At 44.2% G+C, this 25,949-nt stretch overlaps 1 protein-coding gene across 10 annotated transcripts in view; it reads right to left on the bottom strand.

Annotated features, from left to right (window-relative positions):
- Nucleotides 1-1,752: 1,752 nt before the first annotated feature.
- Nucleotides 1,753-25,949, bottom strand: part of FAM107B (family with sequence similarity 107 member B) — a 254,279-nt gene continuing 230,082 nt past the window's right edge. For all 10 annotated transcript variants that reach the window (XM_032157841.1, XM_058431631.1, XM_058431599.1 and 7 more), the window contains 3 exons: nucleotides 14,145-14,328; nucleotides 5,072-5,222; nucleotides 1,753-4,510 (listed from right to left, as the gene is read on the bottom strand). In XM_032157841.1, the coding sequence (XP_032013732.1) occupies nucleotides 4,394-4,510; nucleotides 5,072-5,222; nucleotides 14,145-14,328 (452 nt within the window). In that variant the 3' untranslated portion in view covers nucleotides 1,753-4,393. The remainder of the gene's footprint in view (nucleotides 4,511-5,071; nucleotides 5,223-14,144; nucleotides 14,329-25,949) is intronic.

The following is a 25,949-nucleotide window of genomic DNA, read 5'->3' as shown; positions in this document are numbered from 1 at the left end:
AATGAGTGGAGGCAGTGGAATCCAGGGTTGTCACTGTCGGAGGAGGGAGTGACAAATTTGGAAAGGGGGAAAAGAACATACCGCTAGGTTGGGATTAGAGGTATCAGTATGACTTCATGATATTCCTTTTTTTCTTTTCTTGAGATGGAGTCCGCTCCGTCACCCAAACTGGAGTGCAGTGGCGCCATCTTGGCTCACTGCAACCTCCGCCTCCCAGGTTCAAGTGGTTCTCCTGTCTCAGCCTCCCGAGTAGCTGGGATTACAGGCACGTGCCACCACGCCTGGCTAATTTTTGTATTTTTAGTAGAGATGGGGTTTTACCATGTTGGTCAGGTTGGTCTTGAACTCCTGACCTCAAGCAATCCACCCGTGTTGGCCTCCCAAAGTGCTGGGATTACAGGCGTGAGCCACCATACCTGGCCCGACCTCATGGTATTCTATAAACATAGATATAAAAATAAACATCAATGCAAATGTGTGCACACATATTTACATTTAGACACACATGCACATAGTTTGAGGATTTCTAGGAGTAGCAGGACTGCAGTAGTGATGAACACACTTTCAATAAATGAGTGAGTGCACTTTGTGCCACCACGGCCAGTGGTAATTATCATCTTGCTAGAAAATCTAGGAGCAAGTGGGAAGATATTCAAAGGATCCCCAACTGATAATTAGTCTATGTTTTCTCATGAGACAAAATGAAGTAGAAACTGTGATTGTTAGGCTAGCTCATAAAGATTTTATTTATCCGAAGACCCTGGAAGTAAAATACTTCATCTCTTATTATACTAGGAAATGTATGCTGGGTAGTATTATTTTAAAACTTCTTTTAGCTGTCCTATAGTATTTTAAATCTTACTAAACACTTTAATTGCCCTGTCTTCTTTCAGATCTATTACTACTGTAAAACACACACACACACACACACACACACAGAGAGAGAGAGAGAGACAGAGAGAGAGAGAGAGAGAGATACTGGGGAAGTAGTCAAATTGAATGGATTAACAGCCTCAACACAGTCACCAGGACAAACTGCCTAGTTATTCCAAAGATGCAGCTACTCCTCAAATGATTTTTGGAATCTATCTTCTGCACTGGCTTTAGAGTTCATGGTATAACCTTAGAGATAGTAAATTTTTACTCTCCTGAGTAGATATAATATTTTAAAAGAGTCCAAAGACACTAGAAGTTGGGTGATCAAACTGAGTAATAACTTGTAGTTGAAAAATAAAGGCATAATTATAAAGAGACTTGAACCTCCAAAGTATTTTAACCAGTAGTATAATGCAATCAGGTATATACCTTTCCAAAGTAACTTCTTTGAGGAATAACATTAATTTAGTTGAGTAAGCAAAAAAACCTCCTAATCATACTTCAGACATGCCATATGTACCAGGGTCAAACGCACTAAACAATGGCCCTTCCCAAAACAGGTCTCCCACTGTCCTACCAAGCTAACTAAAATTCAGAATACTTTGAGCTGAGGACTGATGGCTGCTGCTAAAGGGCCATATGGTCTACTGCAATGTGTAATTTACAGTGCCATAAATACCTGAGATGACTCTGTTTGATATGATCAACTGTCAGCTTGACTGCCACAAGGCAATAGGACATAAGTGATTTGGGGGCAAGGTTGTCAATGAGGACCAGTCATCAAAAGGGAGACCCTGGAACCAACTCTCACCTTTGAATTGAACCCAGCCCCGTTCTGCTCCAGATGCCCACCTTAAACACATCAGACAAACATGGTTGCATGGTCCAAGCATGTGGTGATTTTTATTAAGAATAACTTTGGTTCTAAGAATTCCACCCTCAATTCTTTAATACTTTCCATTAAAAACAATTATACAAGAGCAAATACAAAAAATATTAAATTATGAAAACCAATCCATTAAGGCTCCCTTTATATATATTATATACACTCAAACAAGTCAAGATTTTTCAGAGTAGAAGAATAAAGTCGACTGTTATAGCTTAGAAAGCAACACTACTACTATGAGACTATAAAACATTAAACTATTTTAAGAAAACCACGCTGTGGAAAAATGGAGCCATTTTTGTCAAAAAGTGGCTCAAAGCACAAAACTGCTCAGATGTTCAGGAGTCCTAGGAGTTTGGGCTGCACAGTATTAAGGGGTGAGAGGAGACTGACAGCCTGTTTGAACCAGGCTTGTGAGCCCAGCTCATCTGACAACTTCAAAGAGCTTCTCTGCCTATACATTCCACCGTTTAGCATAAGACACCACTTTACGCTATTTACAAGTCTCCTTTTGGCCAGATTTTGTCTTACTAATTACAAATAATTCTGCAGATTTGAGTGAGATTAGGAAAGAAGTGCTTTCTTAATTAACTTTTTTTTTTTTTGCAGTGAAGAATGAAATCTAGTTAAGCTCTAGGAACAGAATTGGTCCTTCTAACAGAGCCTATCAGGACCCTTGTGAATACGATCAAGTGGCAGAATTGCTTCGAGAATACAGATTTCAAGATCTGACATCTAGTTAGATAAAAAGACATGAGCCAGTCTCGAATCTTCATTTTACAAACAGCATCGCTAGTCCACAGACACAAAGAAAGAATTCTAGTCAATGTGCAATCAGAAGTGGGCTTTTCAAGATCATCAGTCATCACACTTTCTTCTCTCAAAAGAACGATGGGAAAAAATAGTTACCATTCCATTCTTCGAAACCAAATTACTATAGAGCAACAATTTTTCCTACGCGTTTCTCATTTTACTCAAATAATACTTGCTGATGAGATAAATAATCCATTTCAGGTATAATCAACTAACATGTTTCTCTAACTAGCAGTATATTATCATTGCATTTACTTTTGTTCCCATTCAGATTGAATATGGGCCTAATTGTCAACTGCTAACACTAAAGCATTCCCATAGAAAGCTAATTTCTACTATGCTAATTAAGGATTCAAAAGCTCTGGATCCAGCTTTCTATGAGTCTTCAAAGAAAGTATGACAAGTCTCTCCAATGCAGAAATGACTGGCTGAATTGTCTCTATGGAGGGCATACTAAATCCTCAAAAATTCTTCCGTATCACCCAGGCAAAAGGTACCGATGCCCACACTAGCAGTTTAAAACTAATTTTGCATGAGAATGCGGCTGCTGTCTATAACTCGGCCCCCTCTCTGAGGAGCGTGCTGCTAGCTAGAACAAGGGAACTCAGCAGCCCCTCCCTTCCCATCAGCTGTTCCTGAGAGATGCAATATAGTAGTCATTGACATCATCCTTATCAACAGCATCATCACTCAGACAGTGGTGAAAGTCTTTCTTCACAAGAAAAAAAAAAAGTAAAGAAATATATGAGCATTAATCAGAAATTTTCAAAGCTTGGATTCTAATGATATTCATTATCATTAGACATTCAAATACTATACATCTTCTGATGAAGCCTCCTTGAGAGCAGTCTACACTTATTTCACATTAGAAGGCCTAGAGAGATCCTGACTGCCCAGCCGGTCACGGGAACCTTCCCCACACTCCTCTTGGAGAAATGAAAAGATGTGGCGGCTTCTACTTTTGATACCGAAGCTGAGTTATATGGACTAGTTCTACTCTCTAAAGGACTGGAAGGTTACTCCATCTAAAAGAACTAGATCAGCAAGACATTTAAAAACAAAACTGAACAAAAAACCTCCTAGTAATCAAAGCAATTAATGAACAGACAGGATGTACCTTCTTGGAAATGGAATGTCACTATGTAGCCTGCTATTATTACACAGAGAACCAAAAGGAATGAAAATAAAATCAAGATGGGCTTTTAAACCTTCTCACCCTATTTCTAAATTTAGTGCCAACAAGGGTAGTGGCTGTGCTCGACATTCACGTTCCTTCTCTGGTGTTAACTGCAACAGGGGTGAAAGTATAAATTAAACAAGAAAATTCTGGGTCCTCAAAATTTACAAACAGTGAGTGAACAGATTAAACGCATTTCTAGGTGATCTCAATTATCTAACAGATAACAAAAAGAGGAAATTAAACTTTTTTTTTAGCTTTTAAAAGAAAAAAGGCTCTGGGTCCCACTAAACTTGGAATGGAAGAAAAACCAAGTAGTGCAACTCTCAAGAATTGATTCCAGTGTCCTCTTCCTTTTTCCTGTTCTCACTTGTTTTGCTTGTTGGTTCTGTTAAGTCTCTGAACACAGGTCCATCGTCCCAACTTATGTGCGGGGCACTTCCCTCCATTTGGCGAATAGGAACTGCAGCTGTCACAGGCAAGGCATCCACCCAGATCGTAGGAACATCAAACCAAATCCTACTGCAAGTCAAAATTCTCTGCTGGCTGGAACATTCTCCAGGGGCTTTTGCCCTGAGATTGCGGAGGCACCCACAGACAGCTCTGTGGGGAGACACACGAGGTCTTGGTGCAGCCTCGGCCTAGGACTCCTGGGCTTGGGCGACTTCCTGGCCTGTTCTCCTGAGATTGCCTTTCACCTTCACAAACTCAGGGGCATTTTCTTGCTCTTCTTGCAATTTCTGCTTCTCAAGTTCAAGCTAAATGACATTCAGAAAAGGAAAAATTATTTACAAACCAAGCAGCCTTTCACAATACTCCTCTCTCTTTTCAAAGTCCCTGACAACTTTACTTCCCCACAGAAGAAATTCTCTCCTGGTCCCCCACTTTTAAAAAAATGGATGATAGAGTCCGGGTAATTGTGCACAGAAACAGAAGCCACTTGGCTGTCACTGCAAATAGGACCACGAGATGACAAGAATTGAAAAGACAGGGCTAAGGAAACAAATCCTGGGGTCAATGTGCAGTTGCTCTGGAGTCTCCGTGAAGGTGAGTGTCATTAAATTACTCCAGCCCCCTGTGTGAATTCAGTGCCATGTCCCTGTTTTGCTTTTGCCTCTGGGATCTCTTTTAGGTCCTCACTAGGATTCTTCTCCTTGCCTTGGACGTATTTGACCCCATTTGCTGACATCTGTCTCCAGTATTTCTTTCATAGTATAAATGTATACACTGGCATGTCTGCTAAATCCTGCCCGCTCCAACACTCCAACATTCTTCAAGACAAAAACAAAAAAAGACAGCTTCCAGCCAATGCCCCTTACCTGCTCCAACTTCTGCTGCCGTTTTAATAGCTCTATTTCCAAGTCGGATTTCTTCTTCTGTGCTTCTTCTTCCTTCTGCTTTATTACTTGGTCTCGTTTTCTTTTTTCCATCACCTTCTGCAATTCTGGTTTGTTCTGAGGCGCAAGACCCCTGCAAAAGAGCATTAACAAAAACAAAAAACATTAATCTAATGGCTACATTTTTTATGAACAGAAATTTAACTTACAATATCAACCACAGAAAAGAAGTCTACAGAATTAGCATGATACCTACTAGGCTACAACAGGCAACATGGTGATCTAAGAAATTCACCAGCATGAAAGAAAGGCAAGAGGAGATCTCCAAAGAGTACATCAAATCTACTCATTCAATAAAAATATATTGGTCACCTGCCGTGTGCAAGACACTAGGCTACGCAAAGGAGGGCAGTTTTTTTTTGAGGGTGGGGATGCGTGTACAATGACTGTGATGGGTGCCCATGACGGAGACGGAGATGGTCAGGAAATGAGGGGGCTCTGCATGGAGGGGAGGCTTCCCAAAATCTAGGCCCTGATTTTTTTCTTTTTTTTCTGAGACAGAGTCTCACTCTGTCACCCAGGCTGGAGTGCAGTGGCATGCGATCCAGGCTCAATGCAACCTCCGCCTCCCAGGTTCAAGCAATTCTCCTGCCTCAGCCTCTGGAGTAGCTGGGATTACAGGCGTGCACCACCACGCCCAGCTAATTTTTGTATTTTTAGTAGACATGGGGTTTCACCATGTTGGTCAGTTTGGTCTGAAACTCCTGACCTCGGGATCCACTCGCCTCAGCATCCCAAAGTGCTGGGATTACAGGCCTGAGCCACCGCACCTGGCCTCTAGCCCCGATCTTATGTACTAAATGCAGCCTCAAGACCAGCTTAGACAGTAAAATGGCCCTGGAAACCTTCCCACCCTTCATTTTTCAGATCTGAAAGGGGGTTCTTGTACATCTAAAGGCACATCTGAGGTTACATCGTTACTGAAGGATATGGCCATGCAGAATCTTAATCCCCTAATTCTCAGTCCAGTGCTCCTCCACCGAAACCCTTTCAGATGTGTAGTTGATTATTTACAATGAAAGCAAGTCGGCCTTCAGGGAAGTCCCACATTTCTGAGAGATAAATTAGGCTGCCGTCTCTCCAAATGGGGAGAAACAAGCCAAACAGGCCATGAACTAGCCACCCTCCATCTGAAATATTTGAGAGAAGTCAAGGGAAAGACATGTCTTAGCATTTTCTCTAGTGCTCTATCTGTCTGTTTAACTGTCAGCTTAAGATTTCCTTTTCTATTTCCTTAGGATTTCCCCTATGGCTTTCCAGAATGCTGGATTATCCAGCCCACCTTTCTTCTTATTGCCTTCCTTAGTCACTTATCTTAGCTAGTCTCCGCCAACTCATAACTTATCTCAACTCGATGTTAAAATTTACCAAGACAATTTAAAATAAAAATAGGACAAACCACCGAACAGGAAAAGCACTATCAATTTCAGGCAGCACAGGGTGCAGGTAACAGCGCACACATACTCATGCTACGCACGCAGGCACGTGGCGGAACAGTAATTCATGCTTTTCTGAGGTGCAGGCAACAAGCACTGCTGACTGTGTCCTGGACTCCGGGATGGGCCTGAGCACCTCCCACACACCTCCTGGTCTGGCTGCTGGTGACTGCTAATCTGTAGACAAGGGACAGGGTTGTTCTCTAAACGACTCCTATCAACTACTGTGACTAACCAACTAGGAGTCATCTGAGCAACTGTTAAATAACAATTTCCAATGTATGTGCTCTGGCCAGAGAAATTCAACAGCACACTCACCTTGATCCCTTTCAAGTCCACACAATCACATCTGTAATTGCATACTTCCTCCTTCATCTAGAATTTCTAAAAATTCTCGCATCTCTCCTATCTAGATGTTTTTAAAAATCACAAAAACTTAATTCAAAGTTGTTGTTTAGAGTAAAAATCGGTATATTCCATCTTTTTTTTTTTTTTTTCCCCCCAAGACAGGGTCTCTCTGTTGCCCGGGCTGGAGTGCAGCAGCATGATCTCAGCTCACTGAAACCTCTGCCTCCTGGGCTCCAGCGATCCTCCGACCTCAGCCTCCTGAGTAGCTGGGACCACAGGCACATGCCACCACGCCCAGCTCTTTTTTTTTTTTTTTTTTTTTTCGTTTTTGAGATAGAGATTTGCTCTTGTTGCCCAGGCTGGAGTGCAATGGCACAATCTCGGGTCACTGCAACCTCGTCTTCCCAGGTTCAAGCGATTCTCCTCCCTCAGCCTCCCGAGGAGCTGGGATTACAGGTGCCCACAACCACGCCTGGATAATTTTTTATATTTTTAGTAGAGATGGGGTTTCACCATGTTGGCCTGGCTGGTCTCGAACTCCTGAGCTCAAGCCATCTACCTGCCTTGGCCTCCCCAAGTGGTGGGATTACAGGCATAAGTGACCACACTCAGCTAGTATATTCCATCTTTAATGACAGAGGACACAGTCAAAATAATGTATGTCTCCAATTTCCCAATTTTCATTAGCAGAACTTTCCGTTAAAAAAAATTTGGCCAAATTTCCAGGGAAACAAAAGAGGCAGGTGACTTTTGTGATTTAATTATGGTTTATTTCATAGTTATCAAGACTGAACAACAGGGCAAAAAATATGGACAGATTAAATCTTTAATCAGCACAATATAAGCTGCTTAAGAGTACTCTGTTCAAAATAAAGGTGTTGTTAACCACAGGAAAATCTGTTTTTAAGTAATCTGAATAAAGACTTACTCAGTTTCATGACTATTAAAAAGTCTTGATATAACACTACAGACAGAATTAAGGGATTTAAATTTTAGGATTAAGAATTTAGCTATCTGAATAATTCACATTTCAAACATTTTTCTTTCCCTACATTTCACTGGCAAAATTAACTTCAACTATTGTTAAATTCTCCTGGATTATGCAAAAGCTGCTGAAGATTTGATGTATGACACATTTGGCTGACACTCTATTGCAACCTATGAATGGGTTTAACTATTACACAGTATTCATTTTCCTTTCAAAGATTTTACACAATAGTGACAGGAAGATAAAATATGTAGTAACAAAAAATTCAGGAAAATGGTGCTTATACGATAAATATTCTCTACTTACAGCAGTCAAGAAGTCATATAAATTTAGTTAATATTTTATCACAGTGGAACTTAACTTTCTGTGCTGAATGGAAAAAGTCAAGCATTGCCCATATAAGTCTCTAAGTCTAAATGGAGCAGAGATAGTGTCAACAGACAGAAGTGAGTTTCTCCAAATTTCGTAATTAACTACAATACCATCCCTTGCATAAGTATAGTTGGTTCTCTTTAATCAATTCTGACATATACAGCTAACGAGTACTTTCAACCCCTTTATGACAGTATCACCCAAGAGTGACAGTAATTCCCAAGTCGGCTTCTCGGTCAGGTAGCTACCTGTGACTACTGAAGCGCGCAAAGCCAATTTTAAAAACTATAAAATTAATAAGTGCTCTGCAGAAAAAGAAAAGTAATATACCCATATGTTAAATAAAAAGCAAAAGCACATCCAAACCTTCTCCATTAAATGAATCGAGGAGCATCACTCCATTGCAAATGTTATATGTGAACAGTGGCCCCAAAATTATGCAAAGTAAAGACCCTGTACCCATCAACCCCTACCTATTCCTGCATGCAGAGATAACTGTTACTAACAGTTTGGTCTACTTTCTATACCCATATAAACATGCCACAATTCTGCCACATCCCTACTGACAGACATCTATTTGGTTTCCAACTGTTCACTATTAAAAACAATGAGGCTCTGAGCCTCTGTGGACATTTATAGCTGCACGCTTCTACAAGTATTTCTGTTGGCTAGATTCATAGAAGCGGAATTGCTGGCTAAGCATCTGCACATGGCATATTTTGATGAGTACTGCCAAAGCACCCTACAAAAAGGCTGCAATGATTTATATTCCCACCACCAGAGTACGAAACATACAGACAACTTTGAAAGGTACATTTCACATAAACCACTAAATACATTCAAGGGCAGACGGGGCAAGTCCACATTCATTCCACATCTACCTGAACTCTGTGTACCTATGTATTAATAAGTGAAGTCATTTCATCACCTGGGAGAGCATTCAGCCAGACGAAAGGTCTGGGGCTTAGACCATTACAGAACAATGCCTACCCATGTAGCCAGACATCTCCTGGCCTAATTATTTTTCTTAGGCTACCGGGAAAAGTTTATTTGAATTTCAGCCCTTGTTCTTTTTTTGGGGGGGGACAGAGTCTCGCTCTATTGCCCATGCTGGAGTGCAGTGGCATGACCTCGGCTCATTGCAACCTCTGCTTCCTGGGTCCAAGCTACTCTCCTGCCTCAGCCTCCCAAGTAGCTGAGATTACAGGCGTGTGCCACCACACCCAGCTAATTTTTTTGTATTTTCAGTAGAGATAGGGTTTCTCCATGTTGGCCAGGCTGCTCTCAAACTCCTGACCTTAGGTGATCCGCCTGCCTTGGCCTCCCAGAGTGCTGGAATTATAGGCGTGAGTTACCGCACTGGGCCTGAATTTCAGCCTTTGTTCTTTAATATTGTAATCTTCTGGTTTGGCCTGCCTCATTTACGTTTCTGGTTTAGTCATTTTTACCTGCATGGACTCGAACACAAATACTTGTATCCTTTATCTCTAGAACTGCCCCTATCTTTTTCCATGTTGTACAGCAGCAAGTATTTATTGAGGAACTATTCATCTAGTAAAGCATGCCAAAAGAATGTCAGCTAAAAACCAGGAACGAGAGGCCACTGACTTCGAAATATACAAGCCAAAGAACCAACTTTAGGGATATGTTTAAGTAACTGACCTATTTATTCCAAAAAGTAATCTTTGTAGAGCACAGAATCTCTCTCTCTCTCTCTAAATAATATCAGAAATATTCTTAATTTTTTTTTTTTGAGATGGAATCTCACTCTGTCACCCAGGCTGGAGTGCAGTAGCGCCATTTTGGCTCACTGCAAGCTCCACCTCCCAGGTTCACGTCATTCTCCTGCCTCAGCCTCCTGAGTAGCTGGAACTACAGGCGCCCGCCACCACACCTGACTAATTTTTTTATATTTTTAGTAGAGATGGGGTTTCACCACGTTAGCCAGGATGGTCTTGATCTCCTGACCTCGTGATCCACCCATCTTGGCCTCCCAAAGTGCTGGGATTACAGGCGTGAGCCACCGTGCCTGGCCCTTCTTAATTGTTTTTTTAAAGATCGCTTCAATAGTAATCTTTTAACCAAAAAAAAAAAAAAAACATTTTGAAATCTGCCTTTTTATACTACTGAAAACACCTATGGAAAGTGAGAACCTGACACAGGCTTTTAACCGTCAGACCTAGAGGCTTCCAAGACTTTTAACCTGAAACTAAGCTGGGTTCCAAAGATGGTAAATAGAGGAACAGGATTATATACTAGAAAGAGCACAGGTTTCGCAGTTAGCAGATCTGTGGGTGCTGGTTCCCTTAAGCAGTGACTTGGCCTTTAACACATAATCTCTGAAATGTAACTGGAAAAACTGTCTGAACTGCTATAGAGCTTTGAGCTAAATTTGTAGCTATGTGTAGCAAAGGTGTAAGTCTCACATAAACTTGTTTTTATTTCTAAACACTATTTCAAAAAAACTATTATGTAATCTTGAGATGACTCCTTAAACCAGTCACCTTGAGATTACTCACGTGAGTGAGGGTAACCTGAAGATAGCATACACTGGGCTATTAGAAAGAGCACCAGATGAGACAAAATGTAGGAAGACTTGTTATAAACTGCAGAAAAGCAAACGGATTTTTATTCCAATACCATGCAGTAATCAAGACTGGTTATTCATTAACCAAACATACATAGTATTGATGTGATGTATCCTATAGTTTGGCACTAAAATTTAGAAATAAAAACCCCAGTCTCTAAAAAGTATACAAAATAAAAGATGAATGAAAGTAAAGAAACTCAGAAATTCTCACTCTAAAACCAGTGTATTTCTAACAAGTTTGGTATGAGCTTGAAAACTCTTAAGAGATAAGATGAGATATATTCATTTGATTTTGAAATCTGCCTTTTCTTTTTTTTTTTTTTTTTTTTTTTTTGAGACGGAGTCTCGCTCTGTCGCCCAGGCTGGAGTGCAGTGGCACAATCTTGGCTCACTGCAAGCTCCGCCTCCCGGGTTCACGCCATTCTCCTGCCTCAGCCTCTCCGAGTAGCTGGGACTACAGGCGCCTGCCACCACGCCCGGCTAATTTTTTTTGTATTTTTAGTAGAGACGGGGTTTCACCGTGGTCTCAATCTCCTGACCTCGTGATCCGCCCGCCTCGGCCTCCCAAAGTGCTGGGATTACAAGCATGAGCCACCGCGCCCGGCCCTTCTTTTTCTTTTTTTTTACTGTATTTCCAACCAGACAAAAATCCTTCAAAGAAAAGGGAGAACAGGCAATAGGAAATTCCAGATGTTGCCACATAGGAAGTGGAAGATAGATGTGACTAAGTGATCACTTATTATGTTAAGCATTTTCATACAAGCTATTATTTACTTTAAGTTTTTTTTTTTTTTTTTTGGAGCCAGAGTCTTGCTCTGTCACCCAGGCTGGAATGCATTGCCACAATCTCAGCTCACTGCAACCTCCACCTCCCATGTTCAAGCAATTCTCCTGCCTCAGCCTCCCGAGTAGTTGGGATTACAGGTGTGTGCCACCACGCCTGGCTAATTTTTGTATTTTTAGTAGAGACAAGGTTTCGCCAGGTTGGCCAGGCTGGTCTCGAACTCCTGACCTCAGGGGATCCACCTGCCTTGGCTTCCCAAAGTGGTGGGATTACAGGCATGAGCCACGGTGCCCAGCCTACTTGAATTTTGATAAGAAAGATACTATTGGCCGGGTGCGTTGGCTCATGCCTGTAATCCCAGCACTTTGGGAGGCCGAGGCGGGCGGATCACGAGGTCAGGAGATCGAGACCATCCTGGCTAACACGGTGAAACCCCGTCTCTACTAAAAATACAAAAAATTAGCCGGGCGAGGTGGCGGGCGCCTGTAGTCCCAGCTACTCGGAGAGGCTGAGGCAGGACAATGGTGTGAACCCGGGAGGCGGAGCTTGCAGTGAGCCGAGATGGCGCCACTGCACCCCAGCCTGGGTAACAGAGCGAGACTCCGTTTCAAAAAAAAAAAAAAAAAAAAAGATACTATTATCTCCCTCTTTATAGATGAAGAAACAGATCTCAAGAGGGGATACCTTGGCCAAGATCATAAGGTAGGTAAAGTTAAGTCCTGGTAAAACCAAGATTCGTATCATTTCTCTCTGACCTCAAAGCCCACGTCCTCTCTACACCATAGTACTTTAGGGAAATCCAGCATTGTCTCAGATTAGTTGAGCTAGGCAAACAAGGAGAAGAAAGAACAGGCCAGACAAAGACAGACAGAATGGAAGCCCTTTCTCTAAAAAATGTGGAAATAGACTCAACTGCACAAATCTGTAGGTTCTACAGCAATATGACCCAAACTACTAAAAACATTTTTTGCAGAATAATTCATAGCCTATAATTTAGAGAACACTTATTCTGCAAATGGTGGTTTTACTCTGACCTTTATTCTGACTTGGAGCCCTTTCATAGGTTTTCCTAGAAGAAAAAGTTTGAGCTAAAATGTTTCTTAGAGAACAGCTAAGTCTCCTACCTTACACTTTATAGATAAGGGAACTGAGGCCAAAGAGGTGAAGATAATCTGAAAATCTATGAGTGACAACTGCTATTCTGTTTCGGAGCCTACTAAACTGACAATCTTTCCACCAAAATGAAGACATGATTTCCCAGGCAGGATAGGATGGCTTCTAAATTCTGTGGTCTATTTTAGGAACTTGATAGTCTCATTTTGCTTTGGCCATAATAATACCAAATTCATATATTCTTTCTTCTACTGTGTGACAACAAAGGCAGATGGAAGCTAAAAACTTATTTGCATTCAGTTTAATAAACATTAATCCAACAGCTTCCTGGTAATATGCTGGGGATAAAACAGGAGTAAGCCACATTCCCATACTCTAGAGGGAGAAATGTATTTACAAATGATTCCTGGGATAGATAGGAGTCATTAGTTCTAGCTGGAGTGTACTCAGGAAAGAGAACTGCCATAAAAATGCCCCTTGATCCTCTTTAAAACATTTGTTTAACTAGGCCTCCCTGTAAAAAATTACCCTAATGCTAAACTTGATCTGCGTATCTTTCAGTTCAATGGGAGACCTTTCACCAGGGCTTAGCAAAGAGTGGGCAAATGAGCCATCTATAGTCCTGCGAGATCTGAAAATAATCCTAAATGAAGCTTCCTAGTTCTTAAATTGAAAAAGCAGCCTTTCATCCTCAGTTCTCCTAGTCTCCTGTCCTGCCCAAATTACTTAAAAAGCAGAGTACAGCAACCCAACATCCAAAATGATTTATGGCACAGATGGAGTTTGCAAAGTAGACAGAAGGTAAATGTTTTCCTGTCCTCCAAAATAATTAATAATAAAGACTATGATAATAATCATTTAAAATGCTACTCAAAAAACAAACAAAAACATGAGTGTCCTATCTATTAAGTCTAATATGGTTCTAGAGACTTCTACCCACTACTGACAAATGCCGGAGTAGGCGGTAATTACATGATTTCTACACCTCCCCCAGTGTAAGGAGAAAATTCAGATTTTAAATTTAAGAACATATTTCTCTTCTACTTAGGACATTCTCTTCTATCCTTACTCCAGCCTCTTCCATCCGAATTTGGAAATACACATCCATTTCAGAAGGGAACCCGTGACTGCAGGAGTCCGGAAGCACTGCTGGCCACCACAGTGATGGCCACCTGCAGGGGATCTGCCTCATGGAGGGATAACCCGGTTCTAGGATGTGAGAAGGAATAAGAAAGCCTTAACAAAGGGCAAGAAATCAAAGACTCTTTGAAGCCTCTGTAAATACAATTAAAATTAGGTATCATGATCTTAAAAGTCCTCTTAAAAAAAAAAAACAAAAAACTATGCTCAAGAAACCATTTTACCTTTTTTGATTCATAAGAAGTTCTCTGTGAAGATCTTGATGGTTCCGGGAGGTTTTGACAGGATTGATCAGTTTCTGAGGCCTAATGAGTTCAGGATTGTCATCTTCTATGTAGTCTGGCTCGGCCATGATGCTTCTTGTAATGAGATATGAGTCCTTAGGGTCGATGTCCTCAGGTGGGCCGTCTGAAAGAGACAGATGAGAAACACTCATTTGCAGTTTTTGCTAAGGCTTCTCCCACACATGCAGAGGCCCACAGAGCTGTGCTCAGTATGCTAACACATGCCATCCTCCTGAGTCCACTCTGGGGCATCACTGATAAACCTTCTAAAGCGCTTGGAATGTAACTGGGGTGGGGCAGGGAAGAGAATGGTGGCCTGGTCTCGTCTTGCCCATGACTAAGGCCAGGGAGCCCTGTGGCCTGACTTCTATCACTTCCACTGCCACAACTTGAGTTCCAGTCACTAAGGATGCTTCCTGCCACCCTGTCTCCATATCAACTTCAGAACAAGCACTTGAGTATGTCAGAAAAAAGAAAGTTCTAATGAAAATTTGAACACTGGCCCACAATGGCTGCAGTTGGACACATGCGTCAGGAAAGCGGGGCCTATAAACTAAAGCTGGCCTCTTGCCTGTCTTACTGGAGTTTGTTAAATATTTCACTGACGGTTATTGGTCATAAATCTGTTTATCAGATACAGAACAAAGACGGGATGGAATCAGTCACCTTCCACCAGACTCTACGATGCCTAACCTTTCTCCTACCCACTCAGCTGCATAGTTACCTTATCTTAATGCACAGCGTCTCTGAGCGCCAATCACAATCACAGGACTGAAACTGCTGCTTCACTGCCTGCTTCTCCCACCTCTGTGCCACATGTATTCCCCTGATACAAAACACAAGGCCAGGCAAGGTGGCTCATGCCTGTAATCCCAGCACTTTGGGAGGCTGATGTGGGAGGATCACCGAGGCCAGGAGCTCAAGACCAGCTTGGGCAACATAGAAAGACCCCACATGTTTAAAAAACATTGGAAATGCCCTGGGCATAGTGGTACATGCCTGTAGTCTCAGCTACTTGGGAGGCTGAGGTGGGAGAATCACTTGAGCCCAGGAGTTGAGAGACTGCACTGGGCTATGATTGCACCACTGCACTCCAGCCTGGGTGACAGGGCAACAGCAAGACCTCATATCTTTAAAAGAAAAAAAAGAAAAAAAAAAAGAGGCTGGGCACAGTGGCTCATATCTGTAATCCCAGCACTTTGGGAGGCTAAGGTGGCTAGATCACTTGAGGCCAGGGATTCGAGACCAGCCTGGCCAATATGGTGAAACCCTGTCTCTACTAAAAATACAAAAATTAGCCAGGCGTGGTGGCGTAGTCCCAGCTACTTGGGAGGCTGAGGCAGGAGAATCGTTTGAACCCAGGAGGCAAGAGGTTGCAGTGAGTCGAGATCACACTATTGCACTCCAGCCTGGGCAACAGAGTGAGACTCTGTCTCAAACAAAACAAAACAGAAAAGGAAAGGGAACAAAATGTATATATATTGCGCCTCACATAACTTACTTTGGGACCCATTCTCAGTCTACACTGAGTCTGCGTTCTCAGGCTTAAGTAAGTCCTCAAACTTGGCTCCAAATAAATCTAACTGTGACTTCTCTAAGTTTTAGTGCTTGTTGTTTCACTTGTTGGTCAACAGGCACCGGACCCAGGTCCTTTATTGCTAATCCTTCGGCCTCAGCAAATCAATCTATGCTACAGACATATCAATGCTGACCCTGCGCCAGTGGAAGAGGCTTCTAGTTCTCAGCACGGTGCTCGCTGGCCTGTGACACTGGTCACTGTCTCCTTCCTTAAGCACCTTGTGGGCTTCATCCTGCTTCTATCCTTCCAGGCCTTTCCTCAAACGTCACCTTCTCAGAGAGGCCTGACCTCCTAGCCGCCCTGCTGAAAAGTATGACCCTGCCCCTAGCACCTCCCCGTGTTATGTTCCGTCCACCAAACCACAGCAACATCTTTACAAAGTTAATGTGAAAATAAAGAGAATGAACATCCAAAGGCTAAGTCAATCGAAAAATAATGTAGCTGCAACATTTGTTTAAATATCTTAAATATCACTGCATGATTAAGGCTCAAAATTATCAAACAATAAGGCATATACAATAAATTACACCAAACATTCCTCAGACACTATTTGCATTGATCTTTTAACAACAAGAGTGCCTGCAACCTGAACTGAATTGAGAATTACAAACCTCGCAGAGGGTGACTCAGGGAACCCATCACAGCCAGCCTGATTTCAACATACTGTCCCATGGAAAAACATGCTCCTCGGCGAAATCCTAAATGCACTACATACACCTCTGCGCAGCCACAAGTGTCTGAAAAATCAACTGCAGTTTCCTTCTAGTTAATCATAGACCAAGAAGGCTACACACTTCCATAAAAGGCTCTGTATCTCTGCCCTTCACCATAGATAATCTCCATGATGCCAAATCCAAACAGACAACTGCCTCTGACCTTGACCTCGTTCAGTTGGGGAGGAGCTAGAGGGAATGTGACAGAAGAGCGGGCCCGTGATCAGCAGCAGGAAGAGCGCATGCAAAGGCCACAGGGTAGGAGGGTGCCTGGTGGGGATGAGGAATGGCAAAGCAGCGAGGGTGGCCACAGGGGAGGGAGGGATGGTGAGGATATAGAGCGTGGGAACTTGAACACCAGTACTGGCATTCTGGTCTTCACCCTGAGGGCCATGGGGAGTCATTTCCAGGTTCTGAGCAGAGTAATGACAGTATCTGACTCATGAGTTAAAAGATTACTCCACCTCCTAGGTTTAGAACGGGCTGCAGGCAGGCAGGCAGGCAGGGAGTCAGGGCGGCAGCGGCAAAGGTCATCCAGGTGAGAGATGCTTTAGACTCGTGCAGCAGCAGCACGGGTAGGTGGAGAGCCTGATTTAAGATGTATTTTAAAGGTAAAGTCTCTGAGACTTCCTGAAGGACTGGACACGAGGTGTGAAAAGCACAGAGGAATCAAGAATGACTCAGAGGTTTCCAACCTGAGCAACCAGAAGGCTCAAGTTGTCATGACAGGAGGCTGAAAGAGCAAGTGGATCTGGGACGTGTCGAGTCTGAGATGTCTGATCGACTTGGAAAAGGTGACACTGAGGGGGCAAGTGCAGCCAGCGCTCAAGCCTGGGTGACTCGCTTTCCTTTACCTGACTGACTGGCCCTCCGTGGCCTCAGGCTTTGCCTGCCCTCCGCTTTCCGTCCCCTCATCCTCTGTCCCGCACTCCCACTTCTCCCTCAACTAGAGACAGCATAAGATGCCCACTCAGCCTTTCCTGGAAGTCAGTGTTGAGGTGCAAACATGATGTGGGCCTTGTTGCCAGGAGGGAGGTTGAGCTTCCAGTGCACAGAATGAAATGACTTTAGTTCTGAATCTAGGAAACAGGCCCTAGCTTGGGACTTTTTTCTGAACTCTCTCTAGATTTAGTTGCTTGGAAGTCTTTCTTCTCACATAGGACCAGTAGGGTGAGGGGCACCCGAGCCTATCTCCTATTAGAGAGACACGGGCACTGTGAGCCGGTGCAGGAGGGGAGGGCTGCGGTTGACTTTTCAGACACTTGTGGCTGCACAGAGGTGTGTGTAGTGCATTTAGGATTTCAGCCCAGAAGGATGTTTTTCCATGGGACAGTGTGGTGAAGTACATGTATATGCTGTCAACACAGGGGCAAACATCTTTCTTTTTCACTGGTTTGTCCTTCACAACTGGAGCTGGAAAAGGGGGTGCACAGGAGCCTCTCAGTCTGAGTTAAGCATGGAGACCTTAAGCCTGTCCTCAGAATAGGTGGCACGGTCCCTGCAGCTCCTCATGCACAGGCCACACTGGGGCCTGGGAAATGGTCATTTAGTAACAAGGGGGTGAACGGGCCTGGAGCAACCCCCTCCTTGAGTCTCTGTACTCAGGGCAGTGGTGGTGGCGGGAGAGCCATGTGGGATCTGGGTTCCAGCTGCTTCTCAGTGACACCCCGCCCTGGAGCTGTGACTAGCACATGGCAATAACCACAACTATGACCTTTTTCACAGCTCTTTCCCTCTGCCAGCCATCCTGCTCACTGCTACCAATGCTGGAAAATACAACTCTGGTGTAAGGCAACTCTTGCATCTCACAAATCCTATCTTCCAATCAAGCTGAAACCAATGCCCTTACTCCCCACATCCTCACACCCCGCCTTCCTCCACCAGCGTGCTTACAGCAGCACTGCCCCCTCTGAAGGCACGCTGAGGCTTTTCCCACCACAGCCCCGGATCTCCACAAAGCCAAACTCACGCATCTAGCGGATCCAAATAAATGCCGCATCTGCCCTGACGCCTTCCCAAATTCTATGGGATGTTCTTTGTTCTCTTTTCCTAGTATTCGTCAACCACTGCCTTGTATTACAGCAACGTGGATATAAATCTTATCCTCTCTTTACTGCAAAGAACACGTCTGGTTTATGTTCCTATTCCTTTGACCCCTTGGACTTGTTCAGAAAGTATTACTTAAATGAAGTAACAAAGGCATGGGCTAACGACAGAGGGTGTCCCTAAGCCATTTGGATTCCACTGCCATAAGGTATAGCGCAGAAAGTGGCGTTGAGCGGCCAGGTACATTTCCTCACTGAGCAACAAGGAATCCAGGAGCCTGAGAGTAAAGATGGGGTAGAAATGTCTAGAGGTGTGACAAGGGCCTCTCGTGCTGTTCTGAATGGAGGGGAGTCGCTGAAAGATTTTTAAGCTGTTGAATAATAACAGAGAATTGTATTTCAGACAGACACACTATGCACTGAAAAATGCTGCCTGATGAGAATTCTACCTTTAATTTCCACTAAGCAACACACGGAAGTCATTATTCGACTCTATTATCCCAGAGGACTGGGAAATCCCATGCTTACAGATGGATTTTGAGCCCTTGCTTTTCATGTTCTTCCCTTTCCAAAGTTCACTCCAAGCCCAGCTCTCTGGCTATCCCAGGTACTTCTGTTGACTGCTTTCCAGAGGTGAATTACCATTCCCTCGGAAAACTTTCACAACTGGGCTGACAAAACAAACCCAGACCGCAGCTGGCTTGCCCCAGCAGACTGCTCTGGCTCCATATCTGCATATTTCTACATCAAACAGATGAATTCAAAACCTAATCCTCTAAGATTTAAAAATCAGAATTTAGAGATTATGCTAATTTTCATGTTTACCTAAATATTTAAGACCTAATTCTATCTAGAAGCACTAATACTTGAATCCTTTCTAAAACAATCTCTTGGCACATGGCAACGTGTACAGTTTACAGGTGCACTACCAACAATCAAAGTGAAACAACCTTTTGAACTGCTAAAACTTCTGGAAAGTTAAAAGCAATTCCAAGATACTTTTGGAGAATCTGTTTCCTAAGCCGTCTCTAAGATTCTGCCAACCCTCTGGCAATACCCTGAGAAACCCATGTTACGTAAGGTGGAGGCGGCAAACTCCAGGCCGGGTCAGCCTGAAAAGGGAAAGACACCTCTTGGATCCAAAGCCTCTCTCTCAGCACCCACAGTTCCCAGACAGGCAGGAGCCTGAGTTCTGGTAAGAATGTTTCCCAAAATGCAGTTGGTTTCATCACAAACTCCTGACTTGCCTGGCCCTAAGGCAAACCCAAAAGTTTCCATCTCAGACCAGGCAACACACGAGTGCCCAGGGGATTTCTGTGGCCACCAACCTGGTGCACCAAGGCTTAGAAACGACATCCCACCCGAGTCATCTGCGTAAGTGCAGAGATGTTATTGTTTCATACTCTGCCAAACTCCACTATGGCTATAGGACAGTCCCCTGTGGCTTCCCAGGATGGTCATTTAAAACAATGACGAACTCAACAAATTTGCTGCCAATATGCTGTTGTACAAATGCCAAACAGTGATGCTCTTGGGAAACTATCAAATTCATTTTCTCATCAGTTTTTTCATCCCCCGAAAATGTATTTTTACAAATAAGGCACATATTTTATATTTAGAAAATGGCAGAGGAGGAGGGAGTGAGTACTAAGGAGGGCAAGAAACATCCGGCAGACATCTGCCTACAGCAACCAGAAGCTGGCCCAAGTGAGGTGGGAACGACCAGTAGGTGGCAACAGCTCCTCAACTAATGAGGTGTCCAGACCCAGAATGGCAGGTCCGCTTTCCTTAGGACAGCCAGAGTGGAGCAGCCATGGCCGCTCTGCCCTCCGGCACTGGCACTGTAGTCAAAGCACACCCCAAAAGCAGTTGGCCATTCTGAGAGATGCGGTGAAAGGAATCCATCTTGGAGTTGGTGTCCATGTCACCTGGGGGTATATGTAAGCTTCCCCTGTCACTTGGTCCTCATATGGCCCACGAGGTAGGGATCATGACTCCCCAGTCTCCAAACGAGGCTGACAGCTTCAAGAGCATGGGTTTGGGTGGGGCAACCTGCATCTGCATTCCAGCTTCGTCACTTGCTCTAAGTGTGATCTTGGGTAAGGGCCTTCGCCAGTTCAACAACGCAACAATGAAAAAGGACTGACAGATCTTACAGGGTTGCTATGAAGAGTAAATAAGAAATGCACCCGCCGGGCCGCAGTGGCTCACACCTGTAATTCCAGCACTTTGGGAGGCCGAGGCAGGTGGATCATGAGGTCCAGAGATCGAGACCATCCTGGCCAACATGGTGAAACCCCATCTCTACTAAAAATACAAAAAGTTGGGCATGGTGGCGTGCACCTGTAAAACCAGCTACTTGGGAGGCTGAGGCAGGAGAATCGCTTGAACCCAGGAGGTGGAGATTGCAGTGGGCTGAGATTGCGCCACTGCACTCCGGCCTGGAGACAGAGTGAGACTCTGTCTCGGAAAAAAAAAAAAAAAAGAAAGAAATGCACCAAACGCAATGCCTACAACACAGTAAACTTTCAATAGATGTCACTTGCTATTAGCGCTGTCACTGGCAACGAATAAGAATAAATCAGTAACAATAATGCTGTCACTGCTGCCCAAGGTTACCCAGCTGCTAAAGAGCAGGACCAAGATTTGACCCTGAGTCTGTGTAATTCCAAAAGGAAGCTCTTAGGCACTCCATGGGCTGGGATGACGGATGGAGGAACCAGGTTGGATTTTAACAGAATGACTTCCTGTCTCTCAACAGGACTTTAGAAGCTTTCTAATATCACAGCTTTACGATCCCAAACAGAAAACACCTTGCAAAGGATGACATTAAAGTGAGATGGGAGGCAGGAAAGACATATTTCATTAAAACATATCAATATAAATGTTTTTTATAAGAATGTTAATGGGAGGCCATTCATAATAGTCCCAAACTGGAGGCAACTCAAATGTCCACTAACAGTAGGGTGGGTAAGTAAACAGCAGTGTGCTGATATAGTGGTATACTACGCAGCAATGAGAATGAACTGGCAATTCTGCAAGCAAAGCATAGCTGAATCTCACAAATACAACGTTGAGCAAACAAAGCCAAATGCAGAAGAGTATATACCGCATGCGTCCATGTACACAATGTTCAAAACCAGGCAAAACCAACCTTTGATGTTAGGTGTCAGGATAATGGTTATTTCGGGAGTGAATAGACGGCAGTACAGATGGGGCTTCTAGGGTCTGGAAAAGACTGTTTCTGGATAATACAGATTCTGGTGACACAGGTGTGTTTCCTCTGAACATTCACCCTCAATCGGTACACTTTTTGGTGCATGCCCTCCTCTGCATGTGTAAGAGTACACGTTCAACAGCTATTAAAATTACTATCCACAAGTCACTTGGTTGCTGCTGCATAATGACAATTCTGTCATTTCATCCATCTTAAACTGTGCACAGTCCATGGGAAGTTACACAGCATAATGGAAAAAAGCATCAGGCTTGAAGACCACTCATCCTGAATTAGAATCCCTGGTTAGGTCACTCATCAATTATGTGATTTTATAAAATTATTTAACCTGAGTCTTGATTTCCTCAACTGGAAATCAGAGCTAGTAAACTTGCATATGCAGAGTTGGTCTCAGCATTCTGGAAAACATCTACCATCCACAGTATTTGCCCATGTGGCAGATGCTCAACAAAGTGGTCAAACAGTCCCAACAAACTAATTCGTTACTTTAACCCTCCATTACTTAATGTTCCATCAACATGAAAGTGAATGACCGTATACCACAAGTACACTAGTTTAGACAAACAAGAATAATGATGAACCCAATCTTGGCCTCTGTTCATTTTTCCATGTGGACAGGGAAGGGGGAAAGTGTTGCGGAAGAAAGAAAATGACTGGAGCAGGATCTCAGAGAGGCTTGTGCCAAAGTTGGGTACCCAAGACCCAGCTGCTATCTGTCAGAAGAAAGTGAGGCTGATGGTCAACCAATGACAGTTTGGGTTGCTTTCCATGGAAACTAGCAAATTACTCCTGCAACTAAATTTCTTCGGCCTTGTACCTCCCCAAAGTCTGAATCTTGGCTAAAAAGAGGCATTTTCTATATTGTCCAAACATATCATGATCAAAGCCAAAGTTAAAAAAAAAAAAAGCAGTTCTTGCATAATCTTGTTTTGCCAGGAAGTTGGATATTCAAACAAACTTAGAAAAGACTGAAGACAAACTATAGAGAGAAAATGAAAACAAAAACAAAAATACTTTAGGGTGTGAGAACAAGAAGTCTCTAAACAGAAGAAAACTAATATAAAATAAATAAAGATTCATTCAATTCCTGGCTCTGGGGAGGACGTAAAAATGGCTTAAGGGGTGAATAAAATCCTTCAAGGGCCCACAGCCAACTATAACAGCTCCTTGTCTTGGCAAGAGGCTGATCCTTGGTGACTTTTTTCACCCAGTTGAAAGTCCTAGGACTGCAGATATAAGACACAAACCCTGCACCCTCACTTCCTCTACTCCTGTGCAGATTCTAGAATTCCCTGGTAGACTGCAGAACTACCCTCATCCTGTGAGTAGTACCTGGTGGGAGGGAGGAATGTCCCCTAGGTTCAGCCAACAGCAGCACATCTATGGGAGAAATGAGAAGGGCAACCAGACGTCTGCCATGTTTACCATGTGGACGTGACACACAGTCAGAGCCTGCTCCACTCTGCAGCTCTGGGCATCCCAGCCTAGTCAGTCCCATCTGAAGCCCCAAAGCACAGAATGTTTATCAACCAAACAGGTGCATTTGGGCTTATTCCCAGGACAATGGCTGGGCCTGAGAACTATTCCAGAGAACTTTCACCCTGAGAAGGACCTTGGCTAATGTTCCCCACACCAACTGCTACCTAGGAGCTGGCAGTGTCACTTGGCTTGTCAGGTGTTTTTTCCGGTAAGAAGTGCCTGTGCTTTTGGCCCTCAAGGTCTGTTCCCAAGGGCTGTGATCCATGGTCACTAACAGACAACAAATATTCACAGCAACAGCATGTTTCTATCCGCATGACAGTCCACACCCGGTGGGGTTTTCTCAGGCCATCCAGGGCTCCCTCCTTTGGTGACACTCTCCTGGGCCTCTCCTGGGTCTGGGGCCGGTGTCTATCTCCTTGCTGATGCGAAGGCAGCCCCTGGACCACTCTCCCTCTGTCCTCCCCCATTCTCCCCCAGCTTTCTACCCACACTTCCTCTTCCCTCCCTTTAACGCCACCAGCAATCCAGGCAGAGGGCCACAGCCCTGTCCTCTTCTCTCGGTCATGCCTCTGGAGACTCCACACACCTGTACCCCTTCTGCTACATGAGCTGTTTCTCAAGTGTGTGTGGAGATAGTTCCTGACTTCCCGAGCTCTGGCTCTGAAATTCCAACTTCGTACTGGAATGTTCACCTCAGAATCAACAGGAGTCAAGTTGAGCTCCACTTTACTCGCCATTTACTGAAGGCCTCCAAGGTGCCAGACACTGCCCAGGTGCTGGAAAGGACACTGAAAGGACAGAGCCGACCCCACCCCAGAGGGCCTACACTGTAGCAGAAGTCATCCCAGGCAAATTTGAGTTGGAGCTATTGTTTCTCAAAAGCAACAGAGACGACAGTACACACACCATTCTTCCACTGAGAAACAATCCCTTGCAGTCTTCCCTTAACTTCCTTATTTCTCCCAAAGGTTCTATCTCACAGGTTTCAACCCTAAGTACAGAATCGATCATCAGTTCCCTTCCATAAACGCATCTGAAAATCGCCCCCTATCACCAGTCGCTCATCCCTCATCCTGGGAATTGTGCACTTGGCTTCTCCATGGCCTCCATCCCCCCCTGCTGCCTTTCCCTCTAAGCCAGCTGCATCCTCAGTCAAATCCAATGAGCTAACTCATTTAATCAGATCAGGGCTACCAAGCCGAGCATCAGTGTTCACCTCAGGAGAGGATGCTAAACTGCTTGGCCTTCTGTGGCCCCCTTCTCGATAGTGGAGTCCTCAATTACCTTTACAAATGTGTGGTTCTTAACTCTCTGGCATCAACTCCAGGCAGCCAGTACACATCAAGCCCGTGCACGTTCCCATCTCCACCTCTGCTCCCGATTTCCTCCTGGGCAGAAATCCCTCCTCCCCAGCCAGTAAAACTCCAGGCACCTTGCAAAGACCAGCTCACAGCCTGCCTCCCCAAGTCTTCCCGGGGCCTCTCCTCCGGAGACTTGTCCTCCTGTTTGAACTGCTATGGAAGACTCCACTGGACGCCCCTCGCCCCAGGCACTTCCCCGCCTGTGGGCTAAGGACATAGAAGTGAATCTCTGCAGAAGGGAAAAGACCTCTGAGTGACTTCCATCCTCTCCCCTATGCTCTGGCACGATGGCTTGTACACAAGCCATACAGGGTAGCAGCGGCCTCAAAGTGACTAGCAGACACAGAAGAGCTAGGAGAAAGCTGGAGCCGCCGACTCCTTGTGCCTCTGGCTGACCTCCAGAGGCCCGCAAACCTCTCGTCTTACCTCCCATTGCCTTCCCCAGCCCTGGGCTGTATGTCACACTGTGTGCACCTTATTAAAACGTACTGAATGGGCCGGGCACGGTGGCTCACACCTGTAATCCCAGCACTTTTGAGAGGCTGAGGTGGGCAGATCACTTGAGGTCAGGAGTTTGAGACCAGCCTGGCCAAGTAGAAACCCCATCTCTACTTAAAAAAAAATAATAATAATACAAAAATGAGCCAGGCATCATGGTACATGAGTGTAGTCCCAGTTACTTAGGAGGCTGAGACACGAGAATCACTTGAACACAGGAGGCAGAGGCTGCAGTGAGCCGAGGTCGCGCCACTTCACTCCAGCCTGGGCAATGCAGTGAGACTCCATCTCGAAGAAAAAAAAAAAGCATCGAATGAACAGGATAATACGGGGGGGCTCAGAGTATCCAAATGGAGGAACTCACCCCACCAAGTCTTCCCTGGCTCCTCCTCAGTGTTTCCCCTTTACACTCCTGCAGGACTCCATTAATACCTCTTGTAGGATACTAAAGTCTGCTTCTATTAAAATTAAATTTGAAGTTGTCTTCTTTCTCATGTTAATCCTACAAAGGGAAGGCCTGACTCGCACTCAGTTCTTAACCTCAGAAACATCTCAGTCACATAGTGGTCAGCTGAAATTGACCAGATAATGCTCACCTTACACTTAGAAGGGCAGACATCAGATTTCCAAAAGGAGCCAAAAACAGAGTAGGGGAGGTCAACCCACACTTTGAACAAATTCTGTCTTCATTTGATCTTGAAAGAGCTCAGAACTAGTAAAACATTACCTTCTTAACACATACCAGTACAGAGAACCAAATACCCATTTCTCTAACCAACAGACGTGCTTCCTTTTGAATAAGATGGCTCAAAAAAATTCTCACTAAAAGTCT

Source organism: Hylobates moloch, unplaced genomic scaffold (assembly GCF_009828535.3).
Source record: "Hylobates moloch isolate HMO894 unplaced genomic scaffold, HMol_V3 SCAFFOLD_2, whole genome shotgun sequence".
NCBI classification, from domain to species: Eukaryota; Metazoa; Chordata; class Mammalia; order Primates; family Hylobatidae; genus Hylobates; species Hylobates moloch.
Note: the sequence above shows the minus strand (reverse complement) of the source record. Positions and strands in the feature narration are given on the sequence as shown.